Source organism: Botrytis cinerea, chromosome 7 (assembly GCF_000143535.2).
Source record: "Botrytis cinerea B05.10 chromosome 7, complete sequence".
Taxonomy (NCBI): Eukaryota; Fungi; Ascomycota; class Leotiomycetes; order Helotiales; family Sclerotiniaceae; genus Botrytis; species Botrytis cinerea.
The window spans coordinates 476,039-503,448 of record NC_037316.1 but is presented as its reverse complement, the minus strand read 5'-3'; the positions used below and the strand labels follow the sequence as shown (position 1 = coordinate 503,448).

General features: G+C 43.3%; 7 protein-coding genes across 8 annotated transcripts; 4 read left to right on the top strand and 3 right to left on the bottom strand.

The window, feature by feature from the left end:
• Positions 1-4,142: 4,142 nt before the first annotated feature.
• BCIN_07g01370 (hypothetical protein) lies at positions 4,143-5,842 on the bottom strand. Its single transcript, XM_001551437.2, has 3 exons — positions 4,999-5,842; positions 4,780-4,952; positions 4,143-4,711 (listed from the first exon to the last, which is right to left on the bottom strand). The coding sequence occupies exons 1-3, from the start codon at positions 5,504-5,506 to the stop codon at positions 4,217-4,219; spliced, it is 1,176 nt and encodes a 391-aa protein (XP_001551487.1). The 5' UTR covers positions 5,507-5,842; the 3' UTR covers positions 4,143-4,216.
• A 574-nt stretch (positions 5,843-6,416) lies between these two features.
• Bchox4 lies at positions 6,417-8,543 on the bottom strand. The gene is made up of 5 exons (XM_001551438.2): positions 8,301-8,543; positions 7,587-8,217; positions 7,332-7,538; positions 7,027-7,272; positions 6,417-6,974 (listed from the first exon to the last, which is right to left on the bottom strand). The coding sequence occupies exons 1-5, from the start codon at positions 8,309-8,311 to the stop codon at positions 6,582-6,584; spliced, it is 1,488 nt and encodes a 495-aa protein (XP_001551488.1). The 5' UTR covers positions 8,312-8,543; the 3' UTR covers positions 6,417-6,581.
• Positions 8,544-8,746: 203 nt separating this feature from the next.
• BCIN_07g01350 (hypothetical protein) lies at positions 8,747-10,227 on the top strand. Of its 2 annotated transcripts, XM_001551439.2 has the most exons (3): positions 8,747-9,564; positions 9,618-9,712; positions 9,782-10,227. In XM_001551439.2, exons 1-3 carry the CDS (start codon positions 9,129-9,131, stop codon positions 10,121-10,123), a joined length of 873 nt encoding a protein of 290 aa, XP_001551489.2. In that variant the 5' UTR covers positions 8,747-9,128; the 3' UTR covers positions 10,124-10,227. The 2 variants fall into 2 exon arrangements, with proteins under 2 accessions (XP_001551489.2, XP_024549639.1); XM_024693850.1 differs by having other exon boundaries at positions 9,618-10,227.
• Positions 10,228-11,069: 842 nt separating this feature from the next.
• Positions 11,070-13,249, top strand: BCIN_07g01340 (hypothetical protein). Its single transcript, XM_024693849.1, has 4 exons — positions 11,070-11,990; positions 12,055-12,216; positions 12,276-12,536; positions 12,614-13,249. The coding sequence occupies exons 1-4, from the start codon at positions 11,262-11,264 to the stop codon at positions 12,986-12,988; spliced, it is 1,527 nt and encodes a 508-aa protein (XP_024549638.1). The 5' UTR covers positions 11,070-11,261; the 3' UTR covers positions 12,989-13,249.
• Positions 13,250-13,758: 509 nt separating this feature from the next.
• Positions 13,759-17,459, top strand: BCIN_07g01330 (hypothetical protein). The gene has a single exon (XM_024693848.1). The coding sequence runs from the start codon at positions 15,007-15,009 to the stop codon at positions 17,308-17,310; it is 2,304 nt and encodes a 767-aa protein (XP_024549637.1). The 5' UTR covers positions 13,759-15,006; the 3' UTR covers positions 17,311-17,459.
• Positions 17,460-17,737: 278 nt separating this feature from the next.
• BCIN_07g01320 (hypothetical protein) lies at positions 17,738-18,524 on the bottom strand. Its single transcript, XM_001551443.2, has one exon. The coding sequence runs from the start codon at positions 18,434-18,436 to the stop codon at positions 17,765-17,767; it is 672 nt and encodes a 223-aa protein (XP_001551493.2). The 5' UTR covers positions 18,437-18,524; the 3' UTR covers positions 17,738-17,764.
• A 182-nt stretch (positions 18,525-18,706) lies between these two features.
• BCIN_07g01310 (hypothetical protein) lies at positions 18,707-22,082 on the top strand. Its single transcript, XM_024693847.1, has 2 exons — positions 18,707-19,547; positions 19,602-22,082. The coding sequence occupies exons 1-2, from the start codon at positions 19,242-19,244 to the stop codon at positions 21,726-21,728; spliced, it is 2,433 nt and encodes an 810-aa protein (XP_024549636.1). The 5' UTR covers positions 18,707-19,241; the 3' UTR covers positions 21,729-22,082.
• The last annotated feature ends 5,328 nt before the right edge of the window (positions 22,083-27,410 follow it).

Below are 27,410 nucleotides of genomic sequence, written 5' to 3'. Positions count from 1 at the left end.
ATCTTATGCCAGACGGTGTATCTCTCTTGCTTCACCGTGGTCGCAGCGTGAATCTGGCTGGGACATTCGCACACTTATCAATCAGATCAGATGAGACAACAATGGCTAAGTAGGCTCGAGGGAGGTGAGATTTTAGGAAATCGAGTGGAAGGAAAGGCTAATGATCCTTTAGCGACCAGCATGTATTCCAAAGGGGGCCGGCCGATGGTGGGCAAAGTCTCTACTGGTGGCAGTCCTGTGCAGCACGTTGTTGGAGTTGGAGTTGGAAGCGGAAGTGGGAGTGGAAGTGGAAGTGGAAGTCGTGAGATGAGACAACGCCCACGGTCTAAGCCTTTAAAACCCAAGATAGAGATCAATCATATAACATAAACACCCGAAACCGCTCTGAGTCCAAATATAGTGAATCAGTCGATGGCTTGGGCCGGAGTGAGTGCCAATTTGGTACGATATGGAGTGGAATATAAATACGACACGACGATTAACTGTGCAGTAGAAGCATCTCTCTTTCTTTTGAGGCGTAGAGTGAGTGAGATGAGATTGCTCCTTCGACTACGAGCACCCAGGTGAATGATTCCCAAAAACGCCTCCCCTTACCGCCGGGTTATGCTTCGATTTATTCTTAGTTATTTGTCTCTCGGAAATCTATCTACTGCCGTTCATCCTGTTGTAGTTCAACAATACCGTGAACCGTTTCTATGGGTGGCTACAAGAAGGATGACCATTCGAGGTACCAAGCCCTCAGAATCTAATTACCGCTGCAGATTCGATCTGCAGGTATGGATGGGGAACATGTATCAGTTTTGTATTCGTTCCTCGGTAGGGATATTCATATTCTCCTTCGTGGCGTCAGGTACAGGAAGAATGGCCACAGTAAGGAATATCGATGTTCTTCTTTCTGCACACTGTGATCTCATATAACCTTGTGGACCTCAAGAAGCGGGAAGACGGAATGCCGTATGCACCCCTCGCATTTTGTCAAATACATATATAAGACACTGCGGACCTTTCATTGTTCTCCAATACCGAAAAGATATAATGAATCTTCGGAGCCCAGTCAATACATGCAAATGACCCGACATTTCAATGTTCCAACAGAGTTTGATCCGAGACCAGGAATGACCCTGGGCAGACGGAACCAAGAGAGTGCTTAGCCTACGAGATGCGATTATTCGTGCATGGTGGCACTTTTAAAGAGTTTCAAATATAGACCCTCAACCAAGGAGATGTCGCGATGAACATAAGGACGGGACACATCTGATTCGCTGATCAAAAGGTGGCATGTAGAGAAGATGAACGTGGCGATATGAACTTCCACAACGCATCCTTTCATCTCGTGTTATTTATGCTGCAACCCATGATAAAAAGCGCGCTGTATTCAACGATCCCAACCAGATGGTGTGTACATATAAGACGATAAGACGGCGGCGTCCTTGTGTTCGAGTGAAGATGTTGATCCTGTACTCGTGAAATACTCATTCGCCACCAGTTCCCAAGCATCTTGAATAACATCGTGTTCTTCGTCTCACAAGATTTAGTCATACAGTGCCGCTGCCACGCAAAGCCAGCATAAGAGTGCTCTCTGCACATGATGCTCGCCGGTGTGGTCTACACTTACTCCGCGAAACTTTCTTTTGGAGACTCCCATAAGTAATTCATAAACTTCTCAATATTGGAAAGGCTAGCCCGTCGAGAAGGATGCCAAAGGTCTAGCTAGCAGTCAAGAACAGACTAAACGTATGTACCTCGACAATCCTCCTGTCGGTCGCCAGGAGTAATGTTGATGATTTGCCGCTTCTGCAATTACTAGATACACCACATCTCAAATAACGCTTGATTCTATTCAAACACGCGGCTACCCACATGTCCAGTTTGACAATTTCCCCTTGATTTTGAATCTTTACTTCGAACTCCTTGGACGAGGCTGAGTGCATCATTTACGTAGCTGCTGGGCTGAAAATAGTTCGTCGGAAGAATTAAAACCAAATTGCTCTTACGTCGACTTTCCTCTCCTAAATTATATAATTTATGCTCCATACGATTGTTCTGATCCGGTAGGAACCAAATTATCAGCTGAGAAATATAATTCGATCGCCAGTGCCCAATTCGGCAACTCCGCCTATCTGTCCTGTCCTAAAACACAACATCGATGTTTCAGCGTCAATTTGATGATCCTCCTTAAAGAAACGCCTGGATTTGTTTCGACCGCGTTTGCCAGCAGGAAATTCCTACCCATGGCCTATTGATCACCCCAATCACAAAGGGAGGCACAGAAAATATGGGATCTAGGGATGATATACCATATCCTTCTCTTCCGAGTCCATATAATCGACCCTGTCTGGTTGAATTTCAAAGGGAGATTATTTGTGGAGAGCAAATCACAAGAATAGAACTTCGTTCTAGACCCTTCATTGCGATCATTGTCCCTGTCGCTTACCAAAACCTTCATGCCGGCCACCAGTGCCGCGGCCTTTTCGTTGGTGGGAGAGCAGGGGAGTCGAAATAGTCACGTGAAGAAACCTGACGTCGTTCTTGTTGAATCTAGAGCGAGAGGGGGGACAAGTTTTCACAAGCTTGGATATTCTTCGCGATTCATATCGAGCACAGTGTGATATACAACACCTATCCAACGAGTATCAGAACAAGCCACCAACATATCGCCAGCAATTCTCAACTCCCGCCCCAACGACACTCACCAACTTCTTCCAACCAACGGACAATCGTCTGCATTAATCAACTCAAGGCTCAGCCCCTAATCTTATCGGGCCTGAAACTATTACCTACTCAGCATATACCAACCCACTTTCTGGGTGACACCTATCATCCTACATTGAGCCAACGCCCAGCGTAACACAAACTATATTAAGGTTAAGCATAAATATCAATCAGTCACCCAATCATATCACATATCACATAGCATGCATAAAAGGCCGCACAGTCTGACGCGCATATTTGTTCATTCCTCACCCCCCGCTTGCACGTCGCCATTCCCTCGGCTCCTCTTCAGCCCTGCCTGAGCCACGACTTTGTTTCGTATTCATGGTGCTCGGCTGGAACCGATGTATTCTACGGCGGTATATATAATTTTGGTGTGTTTTTCCACGTTCATTCAATGTTTCAGTAAAACAAATTATCGATACGAATGCCACTATGATGGTGTAATCGATGATGTGATAGCCAAGTAGCTGTCTGATTAGCTGGAGGTTTCCGTGACATGTTCAACGGTAGTTTCCTGGTAAGCTGTTAAGTGGAATGGTATACTATTACTGTGTGAATAGGACTGCTGCTTATATGTTGGGAGGTCTTACATGCCTGAGGTAAATGGGTTGTTCCCGTGTTCATGGAGGAATGACAACAATTGTTGTTGAGTTTGGGGATTTTTCCTGTCATTTTGTTTTTAAGTCTGAACCTGGGATGCTATTAGGGATTGCTTGTCGTTTTAGAAAGGTTAGTGTCTTTAAATTTAGTAGGTGCCGACGTTGCATATGGGATTTCTATGAATTTGTCTGATGGGCCCAAGGTTGCACATGGGGTAGTATACCTATATAGCAAATAGCATAACAAGTTTGTGATTTTTTTGTTTGGTCGTTCCGCACCGGGCTCTGTCATTTGTTCTGTTCGCAGATCCGGTACCGTAGTTCGAGAAACGGTCTGTCTTGCGTTTGTTGTAGCCGAAAAGTTTTCATCCCGATGAAATCTCTCAGAATTCATTCGGTACGGCTGATGATCTTACCAGCAGTAATATTGTAGACCGCTTCCTGCTTGTCACACCTCCTGTAGCAAGTTTCTTGTCATATATTAGCTCATTTAGATCATGAAAAAGAACACATGATATCACTCAAGCTTGGGGAACTCCCGAGGGGCTATCTTCATCTCAACTTTTTGATATTCTGATTGATATTGTTGGTTCCTGATAACGGACGGAAAAGAACCTGACTTTTAGAATACTCGAAGGATAAAATCAGAAACGACAATTGAATTGAAGTTTTTAGAATGCGTTGGTGTTCATGAGGTTCTGTCCAGTCTCGCTTAATATACTGGAGAACAACGCTTTAATGCTAGCTCCTCAATGGTAGATGTTGCAGACTACCGCTTCGTTGGCAAATCTTGTATTGAACCTCTTGAAAGGCAAGTCTCGATTCATTTGATTTCACTTCATTTCGCACAATTTTATCATTATCATCGTTGCCATCAGAACCAAAGCCAATCAAGTATACATTCATTGGAATACCGGATTGTTCTTTAACTCTAGCTCAAAGATTCGCATATCCTCCTCTATCTCTGGGCTTGAACACACATCATAGTGCTTTAACTCTGGGTTTAAGGTCTGGATTCTGACGATCTCGTCTCTTTGCGCCTGAGCTCTCTTTTTGAACTCCACTGCCAGCTTCTCTGCCTCCTTGCGCCGCGCCTCGTGTGCCATTGCAATATTCGCGTGTGTCATTGCAATATTCTCATGCGCCCCTTGCATTGTCATAGCTCCCAATAATTTCTTCCCTAGACTAACTATTGAGACTCTGGCTTGTTCAATCCGATCACTCTCTGACTGTGGTTGACCCAATAGTGGGTCGTTTCGGGCTTCAATAGGATTTCCTCTACTACCATTGGTGACACACATCCGATTTGATGGTGGCAACATGTTTAAACCCATCTCAATTTGAGACTTGGAAACTTCACAGGACTTGGATCCAGGAGTCATTAGGAAGCCCTGCTGCTGTACTATGTTAGCAAGAATTTCTGCTGACCAAATTTCAAAATGTCAAAAGGAACTGGGTCAAATACGCCGTTGGTTCCCATGGAAGATGCCTGTGCCTGTGGCTTCCAAGTAGCAGTAGTAGCAGCATTGGCTTTCTCTCTTGCCAGATCGCTGTTGAAATCTCCGTAACTTCGCTTGCCATTAAGAGCGTATGGACTGTTCTTCAATTTACTCAAAGTATTCCACTCCTGCAATGTAGCTAAAGGTTTAGAATAATTCAATCAAAACGATGACCCATAACTCACTTGCACTCTGGGAAACGACTGTACTTGGTCTACGAACTGGCTCTCTTGCAACCGAGGCAAATGGCTTATAATTTGCCTCCATAGAACGAATTGATTCAGGCATATTAGCAACAAGATCGACGACCGGGTTGTAATCGGGTTTAGAACTTTTTCTTCCACGGAAACCACTAACTCCCAGTTGTGTTCTGAAGAATCCTGCATCTGCCAGCTTTGTGACTGAATATCGATCCAACTCCATAAGACCCATGTTAGATGTCTCGGGATTGGTTCTATGGTTATCAACGATGCCTTGGACAATTTTTTCTTCCTTTTCTGACCATTTTTTGTATGTACGACGCTTTTTGGCCTCCTTATTGACACTTTCGACACCAACGACATCGAGACTTACTGATCGAAGTGTCGAGACCTTTTGAACTTCTACCTGTCTCTGTTCGCCTGCTTTCTCTACCTCTCCGTCCTTAGTGGGAGCTGGTACTTCCTTGACAGAAATCTCATCAGGTGATGCCATTTTACCGAAATTCGAAATCGCAGTTTTTTTTGGTAGTTGGAAAAATTCGAAGGGATTGAAAATTGGAGAGACGATAGCGTAACTTCAATGTACTCAAGGCAGCAAGTGGCTCGATTATTTGCTGTTATTGAAAGTAGGTATCGGTGGATGAGATGAAGTCGTTTGAAAAGAGTTCGTGCTGCTCAATTCTCGACACGAGGCTCGTATGGAAAATCAAAAAAGTAAACTCGATATTTGAATGAAATGAATTATGCGATCGATCGAGTACATTCAGCGCAGAAAATGCGCAAGGAGCGTAAAGAACAACTGACAGAGAGGTTGGACGTCGAGCGCTCCAAAGGTTGTTGTTGACAAGTAAACAAAAGGAAAGATTCGCTCGAGACTAAAATACAATATCTGACTCCTCTGGGTACCTCCCACTAGCGTGTCAAATTTTCTTCCAAAACAGGCGGAAGAAATGATTTCCCGGCGTGATATTGAGTGAATGGAAGGGCGGTGCATATCTTGATGGTTGAATGAGGTTTAGCTTCATGTCGTGATAAGTAGACAGTCATTTCCTTCAACCTTCGCAGGAGGAGAGGTGGCACCTTGAAGGTTGCTGCTGGGTTTGATTAGTTTTGAAATAAGATGAGAGGTTTTTGGTCATGATGTTCACTTCTTCGTTGAATCTGTTCTAATAAGTGGTGACTCGTAGAAGGGCAAATCTCGTGGACCATCATGTATCAATCGTGGGCTAATGTACGTATACAAGAAATGACGGAACGGTTGAGTCAGTACACTTGCATCAAGAGGGCTCATGGTCATTCACTACAGGTCAAATTGTAAAATAATGTGCCTAGCATTTTTGTGGTAGTCGAATAGAGCATACGTTTTTTATGACTATGATGATTGGGAAAGGGTATGTGCCTTGTGAACTTGTGAATCCATTATTGTATTATTATTAACTGCATCTACTATTCCGTCCTAATTACATACAGCGATCCCTTCATAAGTTGATTGCAAAAGAGGAGAGCTCTCGCAGCGCAAAGGCGAATCAATGCTAATAACGCGTGAAAATGTTCTCCTGTCCTCTACTCTACAAGCTTCCGATTTGATTGAGTCTAGTCCTCAATCGAGCCTCGACCCTGAGTTCCTCGTCGACTTTTTTCTGGGTTCCTTCCGCCGCCTCTCGCTCCATATCCGCCCTAGTCTGATGTCTAATGGTTTCTAACTCCAGTTGCTTTCTTCTATCAATCGATGCTGCAATTCTTTCCTCGATTCTGCGACGCTGAACGAGCACCATTTCTTGCATTTCTTTGAATCCAGCCTCGTCATCTGAATTTGGTGTATTCTCCATGGTGTTTTCGGGGCTCAGAGGTGAATTGTTGTTTTCGATAGGGGCATTCGATCCTATAAACTCTGTGTTGGGTGTGTACAATCTGGCAGGTTTGGGAAGTAGTGACGAGGTAGAAGACTTTCGAATATAATCCTAGCTCCATGTTAGCAATGATCACACATTATATATACTCGCTCCTACTCACTTCTTCGGTACTTAATCGTAGCTGAGCACTACTTCCATCATTGTTGAATGCTATCTGGGAGGAACTTGACATTCTGGGTCTCTTTGCATTTCTCGAAACACGATTTGCTCGAGCAACAACCGACTCGTTACCATCAGCGATGTCCTCGGCCAATCTTTCAAATTGCTTCCGTTTGGGATTTTCCTGGTCTACCGCATTTTTTGCTGTTTCCTTCTTTTGACAGGATCTCTTATTTGCGAAATAGGTCTGGGAATCTCATTAGAAACTATAAGCTTTTGGGACGCGGGGTCAGAATTTAGTCATACCGAAATCTGGAAAGCACTGATGCTGTGATCTTTCACGAGCCTCTCCTCTTGCTCCGTGGTAGGGCTTAGTGTCTGCTCAGCTAGTTGATTTAGTGCAATTTTTTGTTCTTTTCTGAGCGTTCCTCTTGGATATTTGTCCTCCACTACTGCTCTATCATTGCTTTCAGAAGATGGCTTGGTAGACTTTGCGCTGCGCACATCAAGCAACTACGGGAATGTTAGACATACCAGTGCAAGGCATAATTAGAAACTGACCTTAAAATCACCGAAAGCTCGCTCATCGTAGTTCCACAACTCGCTACCAGTGGAGCGCCAATATCGTTGACAAGCCTGCGGGGTTCTAACACAGCCTTTCAATTTGAGTAATGGCGTTACATGATTGAAAAGTTCCACTGCAGTGGACTTTGGTAAACCTCCTTGAGCTCTCAATTCCGTAAAAGTTTTGATTTCCTCGTAGAGAATTCTGGATTCTTCCTCAGTCCATGGCTTGCAAAATCGCTTTTGACTTTCGTCGGCCATGCTAGTGAAAACTCCATCAGCTTCATCCTCACATGAAGTAGAATGTTCGGCGACATCGAAGTCAGCATCTAAATCTTTGTCATCCTTCCATGCATCTGCGGCCCGCAGCGTCGAATTTTTGTTGCAAATTCGACGCCATTTCTGGTCACACGCGGTACCAGTTCTTTGTATGCCAAATCCTAGTTCATTGAGCTCGATGGATACCTCGTCAAAGAGATTGCCCTTGGGGTTTTCACCGTCTTCAACTCTTTTCTTGTGCTTTTTAATGAGCCGAATTAGACATTCTTCCTCTGGTAAGCTCCAATTCCAACGCGCGGCTGTTTCTGCGAACGGTTGTTCTGAATCGACTTCCATCTTTGTCGATGGGCTGCAAGGTGGAGAAGTTAGTATACACCTCCAGAAATAGATTGACACCGTTAAGTGTAATACAAGCAAGATGATAATACTTACGATGATTGCATGATACAACGTGGACGGGTTCCCTGTTGCTGGCGAAGACCGAAAGATGTCGAGCTTTTACAGAGAAAAAGGTGGAAGATTATTCAGGTCAAGATCAAAAGGCAATTTTCCGAGCTAGCCATAGTAATATGACATGGACGAAGCTGACATTGTATAATACGTTTCTGAAAGCTGAGATAAACAAAGCAAGGTGGACCAAAAAGATCGATGTCACTTTGCCCTCAACATCGACTCATAATTTGAAGTGGTAGAGCACTTGCTCTCATTTTTGAATATCAATACTCCGATCTCGCATCTTTGAAGTTTAAAGTAATCCTGATCGATGCCCGTGTATTTTCAGATTTGAAATTGACCAAGGAGCCAGAAAATCATTTTGAATCTTCTGTATCGAGTTAGGATTTCTCACTTAACTTGTAGAATTTTTACAAACTTATCAAGGATCAATCTGTGTGGCTAAACTAGTTTGAACATAGTTGTTCAATATCTAGCTAGTCTGCGGCTGGTTATATAGGATGCTCTACGTGTTTCATGACGAGATTTCGCATTATCGCTGCCACGGTGCTGTAGATTGTCAATCCCTATCTTCATCGCCGAACATATCCAGAAGAGAATGCCGTCAGTATCTTGTGGTTCTTAAGAATCCAATAAGTAATGTTTAATATTCACCAACATCTTGTGCTTACCCCGCATCTTTGAACTAGATTAGTATCTAAGTGCTTCGTTATAAAATCGAATTCTTTGGGTGTAAGTATACGTAGTAATACTGGCTTCTCCCAAGAATACCAAGTGCTTGAACCTCCGCCACCTCGATCCGTCATCATGACCAAGAAACTCGGTCTTCAAGCTTTCCTTCGCAGAGAGGTTATGAAAACTAAGCTTCAGGTCCCCACAGAAAATGAATCCCCAAGGTTCACAAAAGAAGCTTCTATGCTATCAGCTCAGCCGAAAATCTATGAGGAGCCGGAAGAAAATACCTTTCGGAACGTATCTGATGACAAACAAGAAGACTGCAAAGCCCCACTGGAAAGATTGAGACATTCAAGCACGCCATTTGCAGTTAGGTATGAGATAAAACCAAAATCCGAACTAAGGATTCGGATCGAGGAACTTAGAAAGCAACTTCTCGCTATCATTGATACTTCCTTCAAGAATTCGCATGAGAGAGCCATCAGTGCTAAAGAGCGCGATCGTCTGTTACGGTCCATCGAGTGCTTAGAGGCTCAAGAAAAGAGAGAGAAAGATAATGCACTACGAGGTATGGTTTTTGCATGACATCCGATCATCTCATGATACTGATAAATTGGACAGCTACTGGAAACCTCCCTGAGCCCATCTCCGAATCTGAGAGAAGACAACGGCAAAAGGAATTAGAATTAGTGAAGAATGCCCTAGCGGGAAAAGAAGTAAGACTCTCGTCATCCGCCCATTCTCCTTGTCATTTATCCACATGTACTGATCGGTCCCTATTTCAGAAAGTCAAATCCCCAATCAAACGTCCCTTTCGTCCACTTGACGACGATCCAGATGGCGAAACTCGGAAAGCGTTAGGACTGCCATTGAGAAGACGCAAGCTCAAGAAAACGGGCAAGTGGGCAAATGAGCTTCGTTATGCAGTTCCGGAGTTGAGGTATAAGGATTATGGAGTCGAGGTTTTGAAGGAGATTTTGATGTGCGGGGCGGATGAGGAGCAAGAGGTGTGGTTGGGAAAGTGGTTTAGTAGATTGGATGCAAAGATTACTACAAGTAGTGAAGTGAGAGGATCTGCAAAGGAGAAAAGTACGCGAAGAAAAGAGAAGGGCCCGGCCCTTTTGTAAAGGTTGGCATGATTTAGAATATCTATCTTGGCGGCGATTCAGAGGTTGCTGCGTTGGATTTTGCGGGCATACAATACTACTTTGGTTACAAATTTTGAAGTGCAAGCTTCTACTCCATGAAGTTATGCAAAACGATTCTCACGTGCTACATGAGCCATCAAAATTTACAAGTGTTACTAATTCATCAACCACCTAGTAAGTTCTCGAGAACAGAAGCTAGCTGTACAATGAAAGACAAGAACTGTCGAGGAGAAGAAACAACTCATCTACAATCTCGAAGAATTCTTGAAACATGCCACACAGAATTCGTTGCTCCTTGAATATCGACTAATAAAATCTTCGGGAAAGCAAGAAAATGAATCGACCTGCAACTTCTTTCTCGCTATTATGCATCCATCTGTAGTTTTATATATGTGAGAGAGTGGATTAAATGGATGAACTAGGAGAGGGTAACTGTGTGAATGTAGGTGGGATGACTTCAATTCAATGACCGCTGTATCACCTAAGCGAATGCGAAAGAGGCTAGCTCTTCATTAGACAGAATACAGCTTTGAAATTTAGAACTTGCCATCGTATGTGCTACGACACCCGTATCTCTCTCATACAAACAGTAACCTATAGTAAAAAATATTCTAGTCGATAGTGGAGATGTTAAGAATGAATTTTCGTGGCTCCTAATGCCAATGAATCTGTTCATTAAGGTGAAAGCATGATTCTTTTGATAAGCATCCACTATTAAATTTAGTCCTAAATAGAATAAATTGGAGGGACATCGATATCTTGTCAATGTAGGACGAGATCGCGTGTCCATGTGACTTTTTAATTCAAACCTATCAACACGCGCCCGAATCTGTTAAAAATAGACTTTACGCGACAACTCTGTTGCGGCACAGCACGTTTGCTTACGCGCCTTCCCGTTTTCCTGTGTCTCATCTTCAAATACTTTGTAGGACTTTGACATTAAATAATTGCCAGCTCGCCCATAGCCAGCAACTCAAGAAGACTTTATACTTTGAGCTCCTCATTGTTTACACTATCAACAGATATTTCTCTGCTACCATAACTATCTTGCAATTTTTATTGAACTTCCAATTCTATTTTTTTTTTAGATCATTTGCAGGTGCCAGAAAATACTGCAATGGTAAAGGGTAAAAGATGGCAATCTGAAGAGGTTGCCAAGCTGAAGGAGATCTGTAGCCGTCAGGCATATATTAGCATACGCGGATCGAATAATCCATTCTGGGAGATGGTTGCCGGTGAGATGGAAACATATGGATGGAATCGACAAGCACATGCCATTTATTTTAAGTGGATGCGTCTGAATCAACCACCTCGACCGAAATCGTCAAAGAAAAATTCATTTGGTTATGGGGATTCCAGTGATACGGAGGGCGAAGAAAGAGGCGAAGAGGAAATTGAAGACTATGAGGGAGAGACTGACACTAAAAGTGACGTTCTGTTTCAAATTAGGTCCGGAGACGATGCTTCTAAACCTTGGGCGAAAGGAAGCAACTGGTCGGATGAGGAGAGTGAGATTGCATACCAATGCATCAAAACCCAGCGAGATAAGGAGAAAGAACTCAAACTTGAACCCATCACGGCGGATCAAATTTGGCATATGGTGGCAGAGGCTTTAGAACAGCATCAGATCTACCGAAAAATTCCAAACATTTACACCTACTGGAAAAATAAGGGGAGAGAAAAGTACAACTTCGATGAAAGAACTGCAGATGCGATTGAGAAATCCTCGCGTGGAATACCTCGAGTTCGTGGAGGGAAGGCTGCACAAAATTCTCCGGGACATACAGCGTCTAAAGTTTATACTTGGCTTTCGATGCCTGAATCCTCAACCGAAGACCATTTACAGGTAATCAATCTTTAAACCATTGCATACAATAGCTCGGACTTTGCTGACGATGTTAAAATAGCAGAACAATTCGAAGGCTGAGATGACTATGGAAGATCTACAAGTCCTGATTTCACCTTGGCAGCATGATCTGCTGATGGTTCAGTATAAAATATACAATCGTATAGACAACCCCGTGGTGAACCAGTTGACGGAAGATACTGGTTTGAGCAGAGAACAGATCAAGGTACGAGCGCATTGATTAGGTCACTACTCTAGTCCATAGTCACTAATCAAGAGAATTAGTTGTGGTATAAATATCAGAGAGCTATGGATGCGAAAGAAGCAAAGCTTCAGAAGGAAGTTGAGCTACAGACCGAAGAACTATCCACTCCCATTCTTGATGAACCGGAATTGCAAAGCACAGGATTAAAGCGTTATCGCGTGTCAGACATTGGTTATTATCATCAAGCAGAGGAGGAACCAGCTAAAAGAGTCCGCCACAGTCTGGGCCCGGAGATTCTGATGAAAAATCATGGAGGAATTCTGGTTGACTCAAAATCTCAGGTAGGCTCAAATTTTTGTTCGATTTTGATCATTCAATCGTTTCTTTATTGAGAATTCTTCTAACATGGAAGCTTCAGGACAAACCCGAGATTTTTGGTCGCCACTCAATTGTACCAGAACAGAATGAACTTTCAACAAATGATGTTGCAATATCAACTATCGAAGTCCAACAACCTTCTCTCGAATCTGCAACGCAAAGAAACATTCCGGACAGTACATCTAATGTGACGAGCGTGATGAGAGAAAATCGGGAATTGGAACAACAAAAAGTACACGCGGCCGAGGAGAAATATAGAGAATTGGAACTCGCTATCATTGCTCACAAGAACAGAGCAGATCTGGAGCTTAAGGCTGCAATTGCAAAAGAACAGGAGCTTACAGTTCAGCAGGAAATCCGCGAGAAAGCCACGAAGCGTATTGCGATGATTGAAAGCTTCATCGATGACTACTGAGTGTATTGTGCTATAGGGATGGCAATGTAATTTCTTGGGGTTGAAAAAAGTTTGTTTCTATGTCTCTACTTTAGTTGGGGGTTTTCACTACTCGAGTTATTTTCGTTGATAATATCGACCTTGAAAGATACCCATCGACATGTTTTTGATTCTTCCTACTCGTCTTGGGGATTTGAATTCCTTTTATGGGCCATGGGGTACTTTCTTGCTTTCTCTTTATGATAATTATGTATACATATAGAACGACTTTAACAAAGGGCAATGCGTCTATCTCATTCTCAATCGTAATTCACGTTACTAGTGCGCACTTGTCGATTCGGATGGTAAGATCTAACAATTCTGCAAAGAATTTAAGCCAGTGAGGCTATCTCACTTAACCGGTCTATCCATGGTTCTGTGCGTATGACTTATTGTTTTGCCATTTTGATATGTGAGATTCCTTTTGAGGGAGAGATTACATTCGGATAGGATGGCGTTTCATTGCTTCATTGCTAAGTACTGGGTGAGACAAGTCACAACTCGGAGCAGGCCGAGAGAAGATTCTAGTGATGGGGAAGGTTTTGGATTGATGTGACAGTCAAGTCAACAATTGAAAGCATCATTTGATTGACAAACTGCGAGGATGCTATGATCGCGATCACTTAAGGACTCAAAGTTCTGAACGGATTCGTTTTCAAGCATTAGATAATATTCACAGCCATGTACTCTCTCTCATACCCAATATTTCAGTAGCATGTATTCTTATAATCATAGATATACCAAAACTAAACGGTGCATTTTATCTGACTTTAATATTACACATTGATAAGAGCTAAGAAGGATGTGGAATGATAATAAGAGGGTGCCCTAATGTCTGTATCAGACCAGCAGATACTGTTAAAATCTATGACTATCTCAATCTATGCTTCTCCTGCACCTTCATAGTTCTGGATCCCAATACCAAACTCGATCTACAAGCAAGTAGAAATTCAGATGAGCCTAGGAAATGGCCGACCAGTTCCTATTTGTGGCATCATGGAAATTACGGCTCGGATAATCACATTCATGATATCCCATTGCCAGACCTAGATACACTGCTGCAGTGCTAATAATCCACGTGTAGAAGCCCCTGATATTTGGTTGCGATGCTCTTTGGCGAAGAAGATACGAAAATACTTATAAATATAATCATATGCGATACACCTCGTGTAATAGTGAATAGAACCTTTTGATATCATCTTAAGGTGAGAGGCGGAAAAATGTCTCAACAAATTTGAGCAGTTCAATGTACTGAGCGAACCAGGGGCGTTGAAGCAAATTCTTTCCACCAGGGAACTTCGAAATCTACAAGTCGGTACGGCTCATACGGCTCTTCGCGTTGCTGAGTGGATCAAGATGCACCTGTCGCATCACTCACTGCGGTCCATGCGATACATGTGATTTCACTTCGCGACGGAAGTTTGGAGAATGCACTTTGAAATTCTGTCGCATTTTCCACTACGGTCTATACGGCTTACAATCTACCTGTCTTATGAATGGACTTGAGAGCGCTTGCTCGTTATGTACTGCAGTCTGTACTGCCTATACGATTCTAGAGGCACGATTTACATACTGAGCATAGACTCGAGAGCACTAGCGCATTTTTCCCTACGGCTTGTACGGCTCATACAATTTTCTCGTCGCGATAAACATACTGAATATAGAGTCGAGAGCACTAGCGTGTTTTTCACCACAGCCTGTTTTGACGCCGTTCTTCTCGTTGCTAGGCGAGGTTGCAAGATGGATTTAACAACCTCCTCGCACCGCTTGAGAAGAACTATCTTTCCCTCTCGCAACACACAACACTACTCAATAGTTCAATCTCCAGACAGTCGGGTTGAATTCTCTCCTTCCTTACTGGATACGTGCTCTGCCTCTACGGTTGAATACGTTGTTAGGCGAACTCTTGAGAATTACTTAAGGGTGTTGAATTCCTTCCTACTTTCAACATCTCACAACCACATCCACAATAGCCACCTCCTCTCCAAGCATAATTCAACATGGAACAACATAGAGGTACCAATTCGTTCGGGAAACGCGACAACGATGAATCACCAAGGCGAGAGGAATATCGGTTCAGGCCACAAAGAGAGATGGCGCAAAATCATGAAGACTCGAGAAGAGATGCAAACTCGTACGCTCCAAGATACAATCACAATCAAATGAGAAGAAAAATGGATAGCTATAGACCAAGTAGACCACACTGGCCTCGGGTTCCACGTCGCAATTACGTAGCTAGAAACCCTTCGTATCCCGGTCCTTCTACGCATGACACCTATACTCAGGAATCACGAAGTTCACCCTTCGAAACCGCAAGGACTTCACTTAACAGTGCTGCAGGAGCTGCAAATACATCAGAGGAGTCGGAGTCGGCTCCACTGGTCTCACATCATGCAGAAGCCGTCCCTTCTACGAAGGATAAAGAAACTCCTTCATCGAGAGATGAGGATGAGTACGAGCTCATTTGTGAGCATGCCGGAGGTCCACTACGCCGATTCACCAAGAAAATGTGTGATGTCATCACCGAAACGATTACAGAACATTGCCATGACGATACCATGAGCGCAATAGATATTCTCAAACAAGCGTGCATAAATCTTTCGGTAAAAACCGGTACTACGCTCGAAGTGCACGACTGTTGGCTGTATTGGCGCAAGAGGGGTATGAGAACCAATATCGCTCGATGGTGGCCTGATAGTCTAGACGATGTCGATAAGGAGGTGGCAGATTATAGGCGATTGAGAAGTGCAAAGTCCAATAGAGCGAGAGCAGCATATGCAGCTAGACTCGCTACAGTACCAGTCGCCTCCTCTGAGACCGCTGGGACTACCGAGGCTTTCGCGTCATCAGACCCAGTCGAAGAACCTAAAGATTGGCCTCGAGAAGAGAAACTTCTTCTTTTTGCAAAGCTTAAAGCTAAGAGACCTATTCAACACCGTCTGCATACGAACATGCTCTGGATAATGGTTGGGCGAGCGATGAGAAGAGAGGGATATACCAGAGGAAGGGATGAGTACCGCGAGTGGTTTGAGAAGTATGGTCGCGCGTACTTCGACTACGACGAAACCCGCTATTTTTCGCAACCTGGTAATCCTCATGTCGGCACTGGCAGAATGCAAAATGGGATTATGACACCAGAAGACTCCCCAGTCGGCGATGCTCGCAGAAGAAGAAGAAATTCGAATCCTGATGGCGTCAGGGCAAGACTTCGTGGTACCATGGCACCAATGTCTCCCAGCGTTCCCAAAACGCCCAAACCCAACAAGCCACGGATGTCAACCACGGTACTACATGATATGAAAAGTTGGCTGGGTGGCTATAGAAATGTAGACAAAACAGCAAAGGTCGCAGAGGAATACCCTCTGCCATTAATCAAGCCATCCGAAGGCGAGCGTTTCGGACTCTTCACTACTGAGAAGCAGGAAAATTATGATCCTCCTTCATCAGCAGCGGGCTGCCTGCCCGGAAGCCTTTTGTTCGTTACCGAAGATGAGGCGCAAAGCGAGCGAGATCTCTTCCCGTCAGCTCTTGATGCGACTGATTCTCACTCGTCACCAGCGCCTGCACTAACCGATGCTCCATCCACGATATCAGATGAGACAGGTACGCCTGAGGAGAGAGTGGAATCAATTGGGGAAATCAAGGCAGGAGAAACGATGGCCCCCGATGAGCAAATCGAACCGGGAGAGACAATTCCAGAAGATGAGAATGATGCACCATCATTACAGCCCAACGAGACAAACAACACACAGGATGGCATACAATGTACCTCTGACGAGTGGGGATTCGCCACTCCGCCTTTCATGCGACCAAGTGAGGCGGATATGGCGTGGATAGATGAGTACAGCGATTTCGAGTCCAGCCACATCTCAGCAACCACAAATGCGAGCGATCCTTCTACATCTGCAGGACATCCATCCTTTGACAATTCCCTAACATCAAACGAGACAATAGAAGAAGTCCCATTGACGCAACCAAGCACAAGTGATGACGAGACCAAAAACAACACCAGCTCGGAATCCCAGGCGCAATTGTTGCGAGAACAGCAGGAGCGAACTGATGTCGAAATTTCCAACTTGCGAGCGAGTTATCTCAGAGTCAAGGAAGCGGAAGAGGACGAGGAGAAGAAACTAGATGACACTGCGCAGGAATTAGATATCATGATCTTGAGGAGAGCCGAGCAGCTGAAAAGCCAGACTGCATATCTAGCCGAGATGCAAAGAATCGAGGCGGAACTCGAGGAAAAGAAAAAGGCCAAGCAGGCTTTGAGCATTGCTCTGGAAGAACTCGAGTTTTCTGGATAGGCTGCAGGGTATAGGAAATTCAATTGTTCATGTTGAAGTACGACAATCGGACGAAGGAATTTACGCGTTGTAGGACTAGGAGAGTGGAGTATGTAGCATGTCGTATAGCAGCGTCAATGATGCCTTTTCAATAAAAAATGCAAGTCCCAGTGAAGAAATGACCTTCATCTCTGTTCAATTCAAGACACTAACTAGATATGCCTTTGAAAAAGTGCCGTGATGCAAAAACGCTTGTTGGGAGCACCGGCCATAACGCCATAATTCTAGATAAATTCCTTGTCCATTTATCTGTGATAACTTCATGGGTATCATAAGTTTCTCCAGCGTTCCCTGAGCAGCTCCCTACTGCCTTTCTTAATACTTTTCATTACATCCATTCAAAAGCCCCCCCCCCCCCCCCCCCCCCCCCGCGACTCCTTCAATCCTTTAACTTCACCCAGATCCCGCCGACATTTCAATTACCAACAACTCTCTTGACCTTCTCCAATAAAACCTGACTCTCCCTTCCTAATTTTCTTTGCCCATTCTTTCCTCCACTTCTAGCCTTTGCCATCTGCCGCCTGAATCTCTCCCTCTCCTCAATTTTAGCCTTCTTCTCCCTTTCTTTCCTCTCAAATTCTTCTCTTCGCGCCTGCTGTTCTGCCTTTTGCTTCTCGGCAAATGCTAATTCTTTTGCAAAATATGCCGGCTTTGCTGCTCTCCTTTCACCTCTTTCCCTCTTCCTGTCCTTCGCATCTTCAGAATTATTCGAGTAACGTGGAACAGTTTTGGTTGCAGTATCGGCTTCGGGCTCATCAAGCATAGCTTTTCTCTGCGGGTGTAGCTCCACTGATTCCTCTCCTTCGACAGCATCCTCCCCTTCCTCATTTTTTGCTGCCTCGTCCGCTTTGTCCTCGTCATCGGCATATATATTCCTTTCATCCTTTAACGGCTCCCTCGCCTTTAGTTTCGCATACGACTTCTTGACTTTCGCCTTATGAATCAAATCCTTCTTAATGGCGATGACCTTTCGACGCCAAGTTCCATCAGGCAAATTGTCGGGGCCGACTTTGAAGCCGTGGCGAGGTTTCTTGGTAGTTGAGCGTGATGGGTTATCTTCTTCCCGGGGACGCTTGGTAGGAGCCATTCTGGAATTTGTCGAGTGGAAAGTGCGAAAGAGTAGTACTGGAATGACGAATATGAGAATCTCTGATGTGATGTGATTGATACCTTCCTTGGTGGAATGAATTGAATTGGAAGGGTCTTGTGAGAAAATTTTGGTGGGTACTTCTTACACATGCGGAATTGTACTAGATTCACACCCACCTGACCGCACTTGACCGCACTTGACCGCACTTGTCTACACCAATTGCGTACCAGGAGCATGATATAATTGATACCTGCCACTCCTCCATCTGTAGGGTCCCCCGGTACTCAAGAGCGATAACGTAGAATTGTGGAATTTTAATGCATCCGCGGTAATCGTAAGCTTTATCAGTTTGGGAAGCAGAGCAGAGTCATCATACAGCAAGCATATAGAGGATCTTGCTTTTCTTTCCTCTCTTCCATTTCTGCACATGTATTGATCCTCGCAGTCATATTGAACCGCTACATTGCATTCTCATTACTTGATGTATTGAATGAAAAATAGTCCAGGTTCCTCTTTCGTTCACGTCAATCCCCATCGAATATCAGATCATTGTCACATCTTTTCATTCGTCGTACAAGTCCTGCATACGATACGACACAACATCTCATCGGCAGAGACAAAGGACTAGGGAACTACCACTTGTCACCCCGCCCCGTCACAACATCATCCCTCCACATCCACATTATTACAACATATAAACCCTCTCTCCCACCCTGAATCACTCAAAAATTACGTTGAAATGTTCTTATAACCAAACGAAAGGGAGCAAAATCAAAAGGCTCCATCTACACATCCATCTATCATGCCCATGTTTCAAGATGACCTCGGTGACGGCCGAGAGATATTGCCCGTTCAAAAACCCAAATTGACGCCTGTTTCAATGACACCACCAGAAAGAAGAACGATCGTGAGGAAAGATAGTGAAGAAAGCATTCGGACGGAATTATGTGAAGGCCCTGTGCCAGATACCCCCGAGGGATCAAAAAGCACACCGGCTTTGGGTTTGGATACAAGCTTTAATCATTCATACAGCGGAACATCGGAGAGAGAGGATCTTATTGAAAGGTTGAAAAGGGGCGAAAATTCGAGTTGGTTCCCGAATTTAAATGTGTGTGCATCTTGAGCTCCAATGCATGTGATTTTATATTGACAGTGAATACAGTTGGAATCCCTCCTTCATGGCCAAAGCCCAGAAACTCCCATTCGAAAGACCTCGAATCATTCGAATTCATCTTCCCTGTTGCCATCTCCCGATATATCTAATACTATCAGACCCTCGTCGGTTGACAAACCTAGCTTACAAGCTGGTCTAGAGATTGAACGGCCAAGGTCCGCATTACACAGTGGAAATTTTACTGAAGGTCCGCAGCGAACTATATCTGGTAGTCCTGGGCAGGATATGAAGAGATTTGGCACAGTAAATTTACCATGGCTAGCTACATCTCCACCGCGAAATTTTACTCCCTTTCAACTCGATCCTCGGTTTCCATCAGTAGATAGAGTCGAAGCAGAGTTAAGAACAAGAACTCGTGCACCATCGTTATCCTCTTCATACTCTTCTAGCTTTGTATTGAAAGCACCAACAAGCCCTCTAGTACAATCAGAAAGTAACGACGATTTAGATTATACGTCAAATTTAAATCCAATAGACATTTCTCCCGGGACACCTACAACTAACTCAAGACGTCATACTTTACAGGCTTCACATTCAATATATTCAAATAATTCTATACCGGGATCCACTGCTTTTAACAAACCTTTACCGAGTCTTAGGAGAGACAATACATATCCTTACCAAGCTCATCAACCTCGGAGATCTCTCGCCTCCAATACAATGCCACACTCGGCATCTTCTCCGCAAACACCCACCTTCCTGCGGTCAAGGAGACCTTCATTTTCTGATTTATCACCTCTGCATGCTTCGATGGTGGGATCCTACGAAGAGAGTATCCTTCGGGGTCGAATGTCTACTACCCCCTCTAAACCACTCGATTTCGTTGCTCAAATAGGGGTACTGGGGTTCGGAAAGTGCAAATCGAGTCTCAAATGTCCACCTCATGTGACCTTGTCATTTCCGGCAGTATTCTATGCCTATGAATCCACAAGTCATGGTCGGAGAGGGAAATCAGATGATGGGCCTAGTCCATATGTTGGCTGTATTGATTTAGAGAATGGATTGCCAAGCCCTGAGAAGGCAAAAGACAATCAAAAGAGGAGGAGACATGCTACGCTTGACCGAATACATATGGATGATCTCGACACCAACCCATCAAGCTCAGGACAAGTCTCAGAACAAGAAATTCGTAGAGCAGGAAAGCAAAAACGTCGATCCACTTCTCCACGAGCACCCCCAGGTGGTAGCTATCGCATCCCCGAAAAAGGGCAATTGCAAATCATCATTAAAAACCCTAACAAAACAGCTGTCAAATTATTCCTCGTCCCATATGACCTCACTGGAATGGAACCCGGTACCAAAACATTCATCCGTCAGCGTAGCTACTCTGCTGGACCTATTCTTGACTCGGCCCTCTCATCTTCACCTCATCGATCTGCACCCATTATTGATCCACTCGCCGAAAGACCTACCCTCCGCTATCTCGTTCATATCCATATTTGCTCACCAGCTCGAGGTCGCTACTATCTTTACAAAAGCATACGAGTCGTCTTTGCCAATCGTGTTCCAGATGGTAAAGAAAAGCTTCATAACGAAATCACTTTTCCAGAACCGAGATTCACTACTTATAAAGCAATTCGCGATTCGAGTCTCGGGGGTGCAGGTGCGGCATTGGCGGCGGAAAAAGCATTTCGGAGGAGAAGTTCTGGATTTCCTCTGAGTGGAAATAAGAATTTTGATTTTGGAGGTGATGACGGTGCATCAAGTAGGGGAGTGGTGAATCCTATTCCTTTTCAATTTTCTGCGAAGAGGGGTATGATGGGTGGAGATAATGGTATTGGACCATTGGATTTAGGGGCAAGGGAATCATTGAATTTGGAACATAACGTGAGACCGGGTACGGCGTTTGGAGAGGTGGAAATGGGTAGTATGGGGACTGGGATAGGGACGGGATTATATGAGAAGTTGAAAAAAGGCGATTTGGGGTATGGTAATGATGGGTTCTCTCCAACGAGAACTAACACTCCCGATAGAGAGGGGAGACAATCTCCCGCAGAAGGATTGTTGGCAACGAGATTGAGGGAATTAGGTGTAGGGCTCTCGATGGGGATGGCTGATGGGAATGACAAAGAAAGAGCGGATCTTGAAAGTGAGAAGCTAGGGGGAAATTCATAGAAATTTTGAGGATCGAGGTTTGTAAATATTGTAATTACATTACTTGGAGTATAAATTAGCTGGGTAAGTCTAGGGATGGCTTTTTGGGTATTGGGATATAGCAATTTGGTATCGCATCGCATCGCATGGCATCGCATGGGTATAGGAATCGTTTGGCGCAGTGCGAGTTTCTCGCTTGGAAATTTTGGCATAGGACTCGGTTTTATAGATTGAACTGGAGCTTGCTGGATATACTACTGGTGCTACTTTAGATATATTGGAACTTGTAGTTTGATTCATTATTGGATAGCTTAATGCATGTATGCATGTATGTATTTTGAATAGTAAATTAACGAAAAATTGAAAAATTGAATATATGTCATTTCTGGGAAAGGGAGAGAGAAACCGAGAAATAAAGATATTTCTGTTTGGTGTATTGAGGCGTGATATATTTGGTGGGTAGAAAGATGCTTTGCAGATTATTGAGAGGAAGAGGAAGAGGAAGAGGAAGAGGCAGAGGAAGAGGGGGGTAGTTCTCTTGTGTTTTTTGATAATTTGATGGTTTGATTTGGATCTTATATCTATATGTCGGGGTTGGGGATTTGAGGATTTGAGGATTGAAGGTTTGGGGATTTGAGGATTTGAGAGTTAAAAGAAGTTGAGGAGTGGACTTTTGGGGGAGGTGTAGATTGGATTATGAATTGGAGTGCAAGTGGGAGTGTAAGTGGAAGTGGGAGTTGAAAGGCGATGGGAATGGAAGTGGGAAATGGGAGTGGGAGTGGGAGTGGGAGTGGGAGTGGAAAGGCGATGGGAATGGAATATGAGGAGAATGATGAGATATATACAAGAAGAGAGATAAATCGGGGAGAGCTAAATGAAATACAACATAAAAATTAACAAATCTTACTCTACTCTACTCCACTATATATCCTCTCAAATATATATCAGATTCCAATTACATGTCATGATGTAATACGGCATGATATGATACGATATGTTTTTTTTTTTTTTTTTTTTGTAGGTTTGGAATGCTTTCGAGTATTTGGAGAGGGTGGCGAGGTTGATGGATGGATTTCTAGGGTTTCGAATGATTGGAAAGATTTGAATGATTCACGAGGTTGGTAATTTTGATTTTGATTTTGATTTTGATTTTGATTCTGGTTCTGATCATACTTATATTTATACTTATACTAGAAAGTAAAAGAGTGGTGAGATTTATAGAGGAGAAGAGGAGAAGAGGTGAGGAGGTGGAGAGGAGGAGAGGAGGAGAGATTAATTATATAGTTGTTATACAACCCATCATACAACAATAAAAGAACATAAGAACCCAATTTTTTTATTAAAAAAATAAAAATAGTTATAGCTCTATATTCTCTACCTTGAATGACATCAATGCAATCAGAATCACAATCTCAACATCTTAAAACCCTAGAAAAGAAGGAGAGGAATTACAATAAAGCTTCAAGACATACTCGCCTATGAATGAATAATTACAATCACCATTACAGCTACAGTCATAATTACAATAATAATCACACTTCATTTCAAGGAGATTTTTGTTATATATATATATATATATATTAGTATCATTCTCATTCTCAAACTTCATCTTAATATTCGATATTCGATACTCGATATTTGATATTCGATATTTGATGTAAGAATATAAGAATACAGACCTCGAATTATTATACATAATATGTAATATACAATGTAGCGGGACATGTAATATATTATACCTATATCGAGATAAAAAAAAATAAAAAATTCCTTCACCTCCTCTCTCCTCTCTCCTCTCTCATTCATTACTCATTCATTCATTCATTCATCCCCTTCCTTAACAGAGAGATAAACACAATCATAAACATAAACATAATACAGAACATAGCTATAAAACACAAACAAACAAACAAACAAACACACAAAACAAGCCAATTCAAGTCTCCATGCAAAACAAAACAAACAAACATGTACAATCATACACATAAACAAAATCCAGTATCCAGCACGAGAAGAAAAGAGATGCGATATCGCAGAAGACAATACAGTTCAAGCGTAATGCATCTATCTATCCATCTATACTAAATACACAACTAAGTTTGGAGATTCTGAAGATGAAGTGATAACATTTATTCATTATACATACGACTAGGTAACTTAACCCCCCCCCTCCCCCCAAAACCCCACCAAAATAAGCATATAAAAACCCTCCCTAATTACAATCCCCAGTATCAATCAAATGAACAAGAAGGAACTTTACCGGTTGACGGAATACATAGAGATAGATATTCACACTGCATCTGTTCATTTACACACTATGAAGTTTAAGTCCGTCCGCCTTTAACTAGGGATGGTATGGGATGGAGTATACAAGCAGTCAAAGGAATGAAATTAGAAGACAAGTTTATTCCATCATGTACACTCTTCTGTCAAAGTTATTTTTCATTTTTTTTTTTGATGTTCGAGGTCAAAGAGAAGGGACAAATTCTGCTGAGACAGTCCAATTACTGTTGCCAATTCGATTGATGGAAGTTTATACTTAAACTAGATTGAAGAAGAGAGAATACTAAGAAGTTAACCAACTCTCTATATCGAAAAGACATGCTAATTTGAAAGACTAGATAATCTATATTTCGCAAGAGCAAAGCAGAGCAAAGACTGGTAATATAATCAACATCGATGATGTGCAAATACTATCAGTAATCAAAATCCCAAACCTAAATCTAGATGAAATTACCAACCATTTTGACACCAAAAATCGGGACTAAGATCTAGATTTTGACAATCCACCTACCGCTCAGGTCGTCTGCTAACCAAAGGATGAGCACTCGCTTGTCATACACTCACCCTAATAATACTGGTACTGAATCGTAAGTATTCCAAGCACATGGTACCTAGGCAGGGTGGTATGTATAAAAAATCCATGTGTATAAAAGGGGTTGCTTATATGTTTATATGAAAATTTGATACATTTGACAACTTGCACCACAAAATGTGTGCCAACATAATACGAGGACTGACTCCGCCACTTAGGAAGTTACAAATTTTTGCGAGGAAAAAAACAAAATCTGAATCATGATGACGATAAGAGGGCAGAAATGAAAAATTTGAGGAGGAGGCGGTGAAAGGTGAAAGCATTGACCTTGAATCTTCCTTGCGATCTTTTGTTTCAAGATGATACCGGACTTTTTAGTTGTGGATGAGACTAAAATAATAAAGTCATACATACTCACATAACGCCGCAGATATCCATCCGTCTGATGTTTATCTGCGGCTTGTTGAGGCGTCATATCGAACTTGTGTGTTTTGGGTGTTATTCTGATCAATTATTCAGTAGCCGTGTTATTAGAATGTGTAGGTATGATGTAGGTACAGGTATGATGCACACACAATCCCATAGAAGCACAAAATCGGGTTCGAGTGAGGAAGCTGAGATTAAGTTTCGTTAGAACAACACCTAAAAACACTCCGATTCTCATTCTCCAGTATTAAATGAGATTTTGACGATCTTTTGACGAAGCACCATATGGATTTTGGTAACCTGGCGTACCATTCCTTTCCGAGGATCCTTAAATGTACTGTAAGTACGATGGTACCTACTCCAGCACGCTTGGTTCAGAGTGGTTGATGAGAGCAAATGAAAAGAAAAACATTCTCGGATGAGCCGAGGGTAAGGTCAAGTAAGGCAAGGTAAGGAAAAAGCAACGATGCAGACTCAGGAGGATGTCTAGCTGAAAGGATTGAAGACTGTACAGAGTAAAGGGTTCGAATCTCTCATGGAGAAACGACCAATGATCTTTGATAGATATCGTACAGTCGATCGACAAGTCTTTCTATTAGGTGACGATTAAATGGTATTTGAAATCAAGAATAAATAGTCAAAATCGTCAAAACATCCTACCTATCTAGGTACATCCTTAGCAATGCCGGCACATCTGGTCCCCGGGTTAGGAATACTTCCACAAAAGTTTGCTGATGTTTTTGATTCATACCCAGGTGTCAAAAGGTCTGAGGACGGTCAATGCAAATGAACGTATTTTAAAGATCTGAGAGGTTGAACAGGATGTCCCTTGTGGCGTAGATGGAGGCTTTTCGATTGCTAACTCAATCTCTTATTACATCGTATTTGTTGAGGGGCACGAGGGGGCCATATCCATTGTCTAGACATTTGTGGCTTGATGTTAACGAAGACCTGCGGTACAAACAGTGAACAGATGCAATGCACGGAATGGCCATGAAAGCTTGACGGCTGACATCTTCCGTCCGACGGATGAAAGCCAGATCACCATGTAGGCCATTGGCGCAACCGTTTTTATCGTCGAGGGCTACACCGATGATACCAGGAAGAAGGGAAATGTAACAAACAGCTGAGGGACTCGTCATCCTTGTAGGACGAAGGGGACGAAGGGGACGAAGGGGATGAAGGGGACGAAGGGGACGAAGAGGACGAAGAGGACGCAGAGGAGCAAAAACATGCTCACGCCCTCACGATTCTCCCTGATTTGACCGTATTGTTACTGTCCACAAATATCAATAGTAGTTGAAGTTCTTCTGGTATCATCCTTTCTGCAAACCTACCGTTACAGTGCAAACGAAATGGTAGCTCGTGTTGGCACCCACCTTGGCGCAAGAGAAGAAGAAAATAGATATGGACGGCATAACCTCAACTCCCCACAAAATGTAAGATGTTGAGTGCATTTCGAAAAGAAGGTTGTGATCCTGGGATATTGTAAAGAATAATTCTGGATCGCATCTGTTTCGGTCTGGGTATTCCCATTTCGGATAGTTTTCATGTTCTCCTATGTTGTCTAACTTGGTACTATGCATGTTCGCATGCAATACTGCCGTGTCTTCATCGAATGTACGTAGAATCATTGCAAGCCGAGAGTCAGGGTCCAACCGCCCTAGAAATTTAGCTTGATGAAAGTCCTCAAGCCAGAGCGAATCACTCACGGGAAAGGACAAGGCAATTTTAGTCCACTGGACTAAATCAAAGCATCGTGAGTAATTGGACCTTGGAAGCGACTAAAGTACCCGATCTTTGATGCGAGGACGTGGAAAACGTGATGTGAATGTGAATGTGAATGTGGATGGAATGTGGAGGAGGCTATGTCTGCTACGGTTAAAAAAGAGTTTCGAAACCTGATGATCATTTTTATTTTTAACCCATCTCCCTCGCACCCCGTGAGCCAATGATCTGCCGATGATGATACAATGTCAGCAAGAAACCGATGGAAAAGAATCGATTTGTGCAGAGCTAACGAGTCGCTCTCTACAGCATACTCTTCTGGCTGGCAAGTAGCAGGTATCATGCAAAGCTAATCCATATATTCGCAAAGAATTGGCTGTTGTGCTTCTTGTAACCGCGTTGGAACGGTACTCGCTTCTTAGCTGCAAGATGAAACCGGCCACTCATGACCCTTACATCCATGCTAGCCAGGGAATGGAAAAGACCCAGGCTTGGCTGGGCTGGGTCAGATATTGCGGATATTTGTACGTTGCTAGTATTTGCGTGAACATATGCCTCTTTCAAGACGTTGCACCTGGGATGGCGTGGGCAGTTTAGAGCGCGGGAAGGACATGGCCAGGAAGGATATCGTGAAGAAGGCATATCGACGGTGGCTGCAGATACATGTCCATAGAGCAATACCTGTTCCGATGCGCCCAGCTCGGTCATGCAACCCGGTGAACCGTGGCCCCAAC

What these genes read in the sequence shown, in the direction of transcription:
- BCIN_07g01370 (XM_001551437.2), bottom strand. Translation starts at nt 5,506, where the DNA reads ATGGCATCACCTGATGAGATTTCTGTCAAGGAAGTACCAGCTCCCACT. An exon ending in AGTCGTTTCCCAGAGTGCAA is followed by an intron (nt 4,953 to 4,998) that starts GTGAGTTATGGG and finishes CTAAACCTTTAG; the next exon opens with CTACATTGCAGGAGTGGAAT. An exon ending in CTTCCATGGGAACCAACGGC is followed by an intron (nt 4,712 to 4,779) that starts GTATTTGACCCA and finishes AACATAGTACAG; the next exon opens with CAGCAGGGCTTCCTAATGAC.
- Bchox4 (XM_001551438.2), bottom strand. An exon ending in TCAGTGCTTTCCAGATTTCG is followed by an intron (nt 7,273 to 7,331) that starts GTATGACTAAAT and finishes TGAGATTCCCAG; the next exon opens with ACCTATTTCGCAAATAAGAG. An exon ending in TACGATTAAGTACCGAAGAA is followed by an intron (nt 6,975 to 7,026) that starts GTGAGTAGGAGC and finishes ACATGGAGCTAG; the next exon opens with GATTATATTCGAAAGTCTTC.
- BCIN_07g01350 (XM_024693850.1), top strand. Translation starts at nt 9,129, where the DNA reads ATGACCAAGAAACTCGGTCTTCAAGCTTTCCTTCGCAGAGAGGTTATG. An exon ending in GAAAGATAATGCACTACGAG is followed by an intron (nt 9,565 to 9,617) that starts GTATGGTTTTTG and finishes TAAATTGGACAG; the next exon opens with CTACTGGAAACCTCCCTGAG.
- BCIN_07g01340 (XM_024693849.1), top strand. Translation starts at nt 11,262, where the DNA reads ATGGTAAAGGGTAAAAGATGGCAATCTGAAGAGGTTGCCAAGCTGAAG. An exon ending in TGAGCAGAGAACAGATCAAG is followed by an intron (nt 12,217 to 12,275) that starts GTACGAGCGCAT and finishes CAAGAGAATTAG; the next exon opens with TTGTGGTATAAATATCAGAG. An exon ending in TGGTTGACTCAAAATCTCAG is followed by an intron (nt 12,537 to 12,613) that starts GTAGGCTCAAAT and finishes TGGAAGCTTCAG; the next exon opens with GACAAACCCGAGATTTTTGG.
- BCIN_07g01330 (XM_024693848.1), top strand. Translation starts at nt 15,007, where the DNA reads ATGGAACAACATAGAGGTACCAATTCGTTCGGGAAACGCGACAACGAT.
- BCIN_07g01320 (XM_001551443.2), bottom strand. Translation starts at nt 18,436, where the DNA reads ATGGCTCCTACCAAGCGTCCCCGGGAAGAAGATAACCCATCACGCTCA.
- BCIN_07g01310 (XM_024693847.1), top strand. Translation starts at nt 19,242, where the DNA reads ATGCCCATGTTTCAAGATGACCTCGGTGACGGCCGAGAGATATTGCCC. An exon ending in GTTGGTTCCCGAATTTAAAT is followed by an intron (nt 19,548 to 19,601) that starts GTGTGTGCATCT and finishes CAGTGAATACAG; the next exon opens with TTGGAATCCCTCCTTCATGG.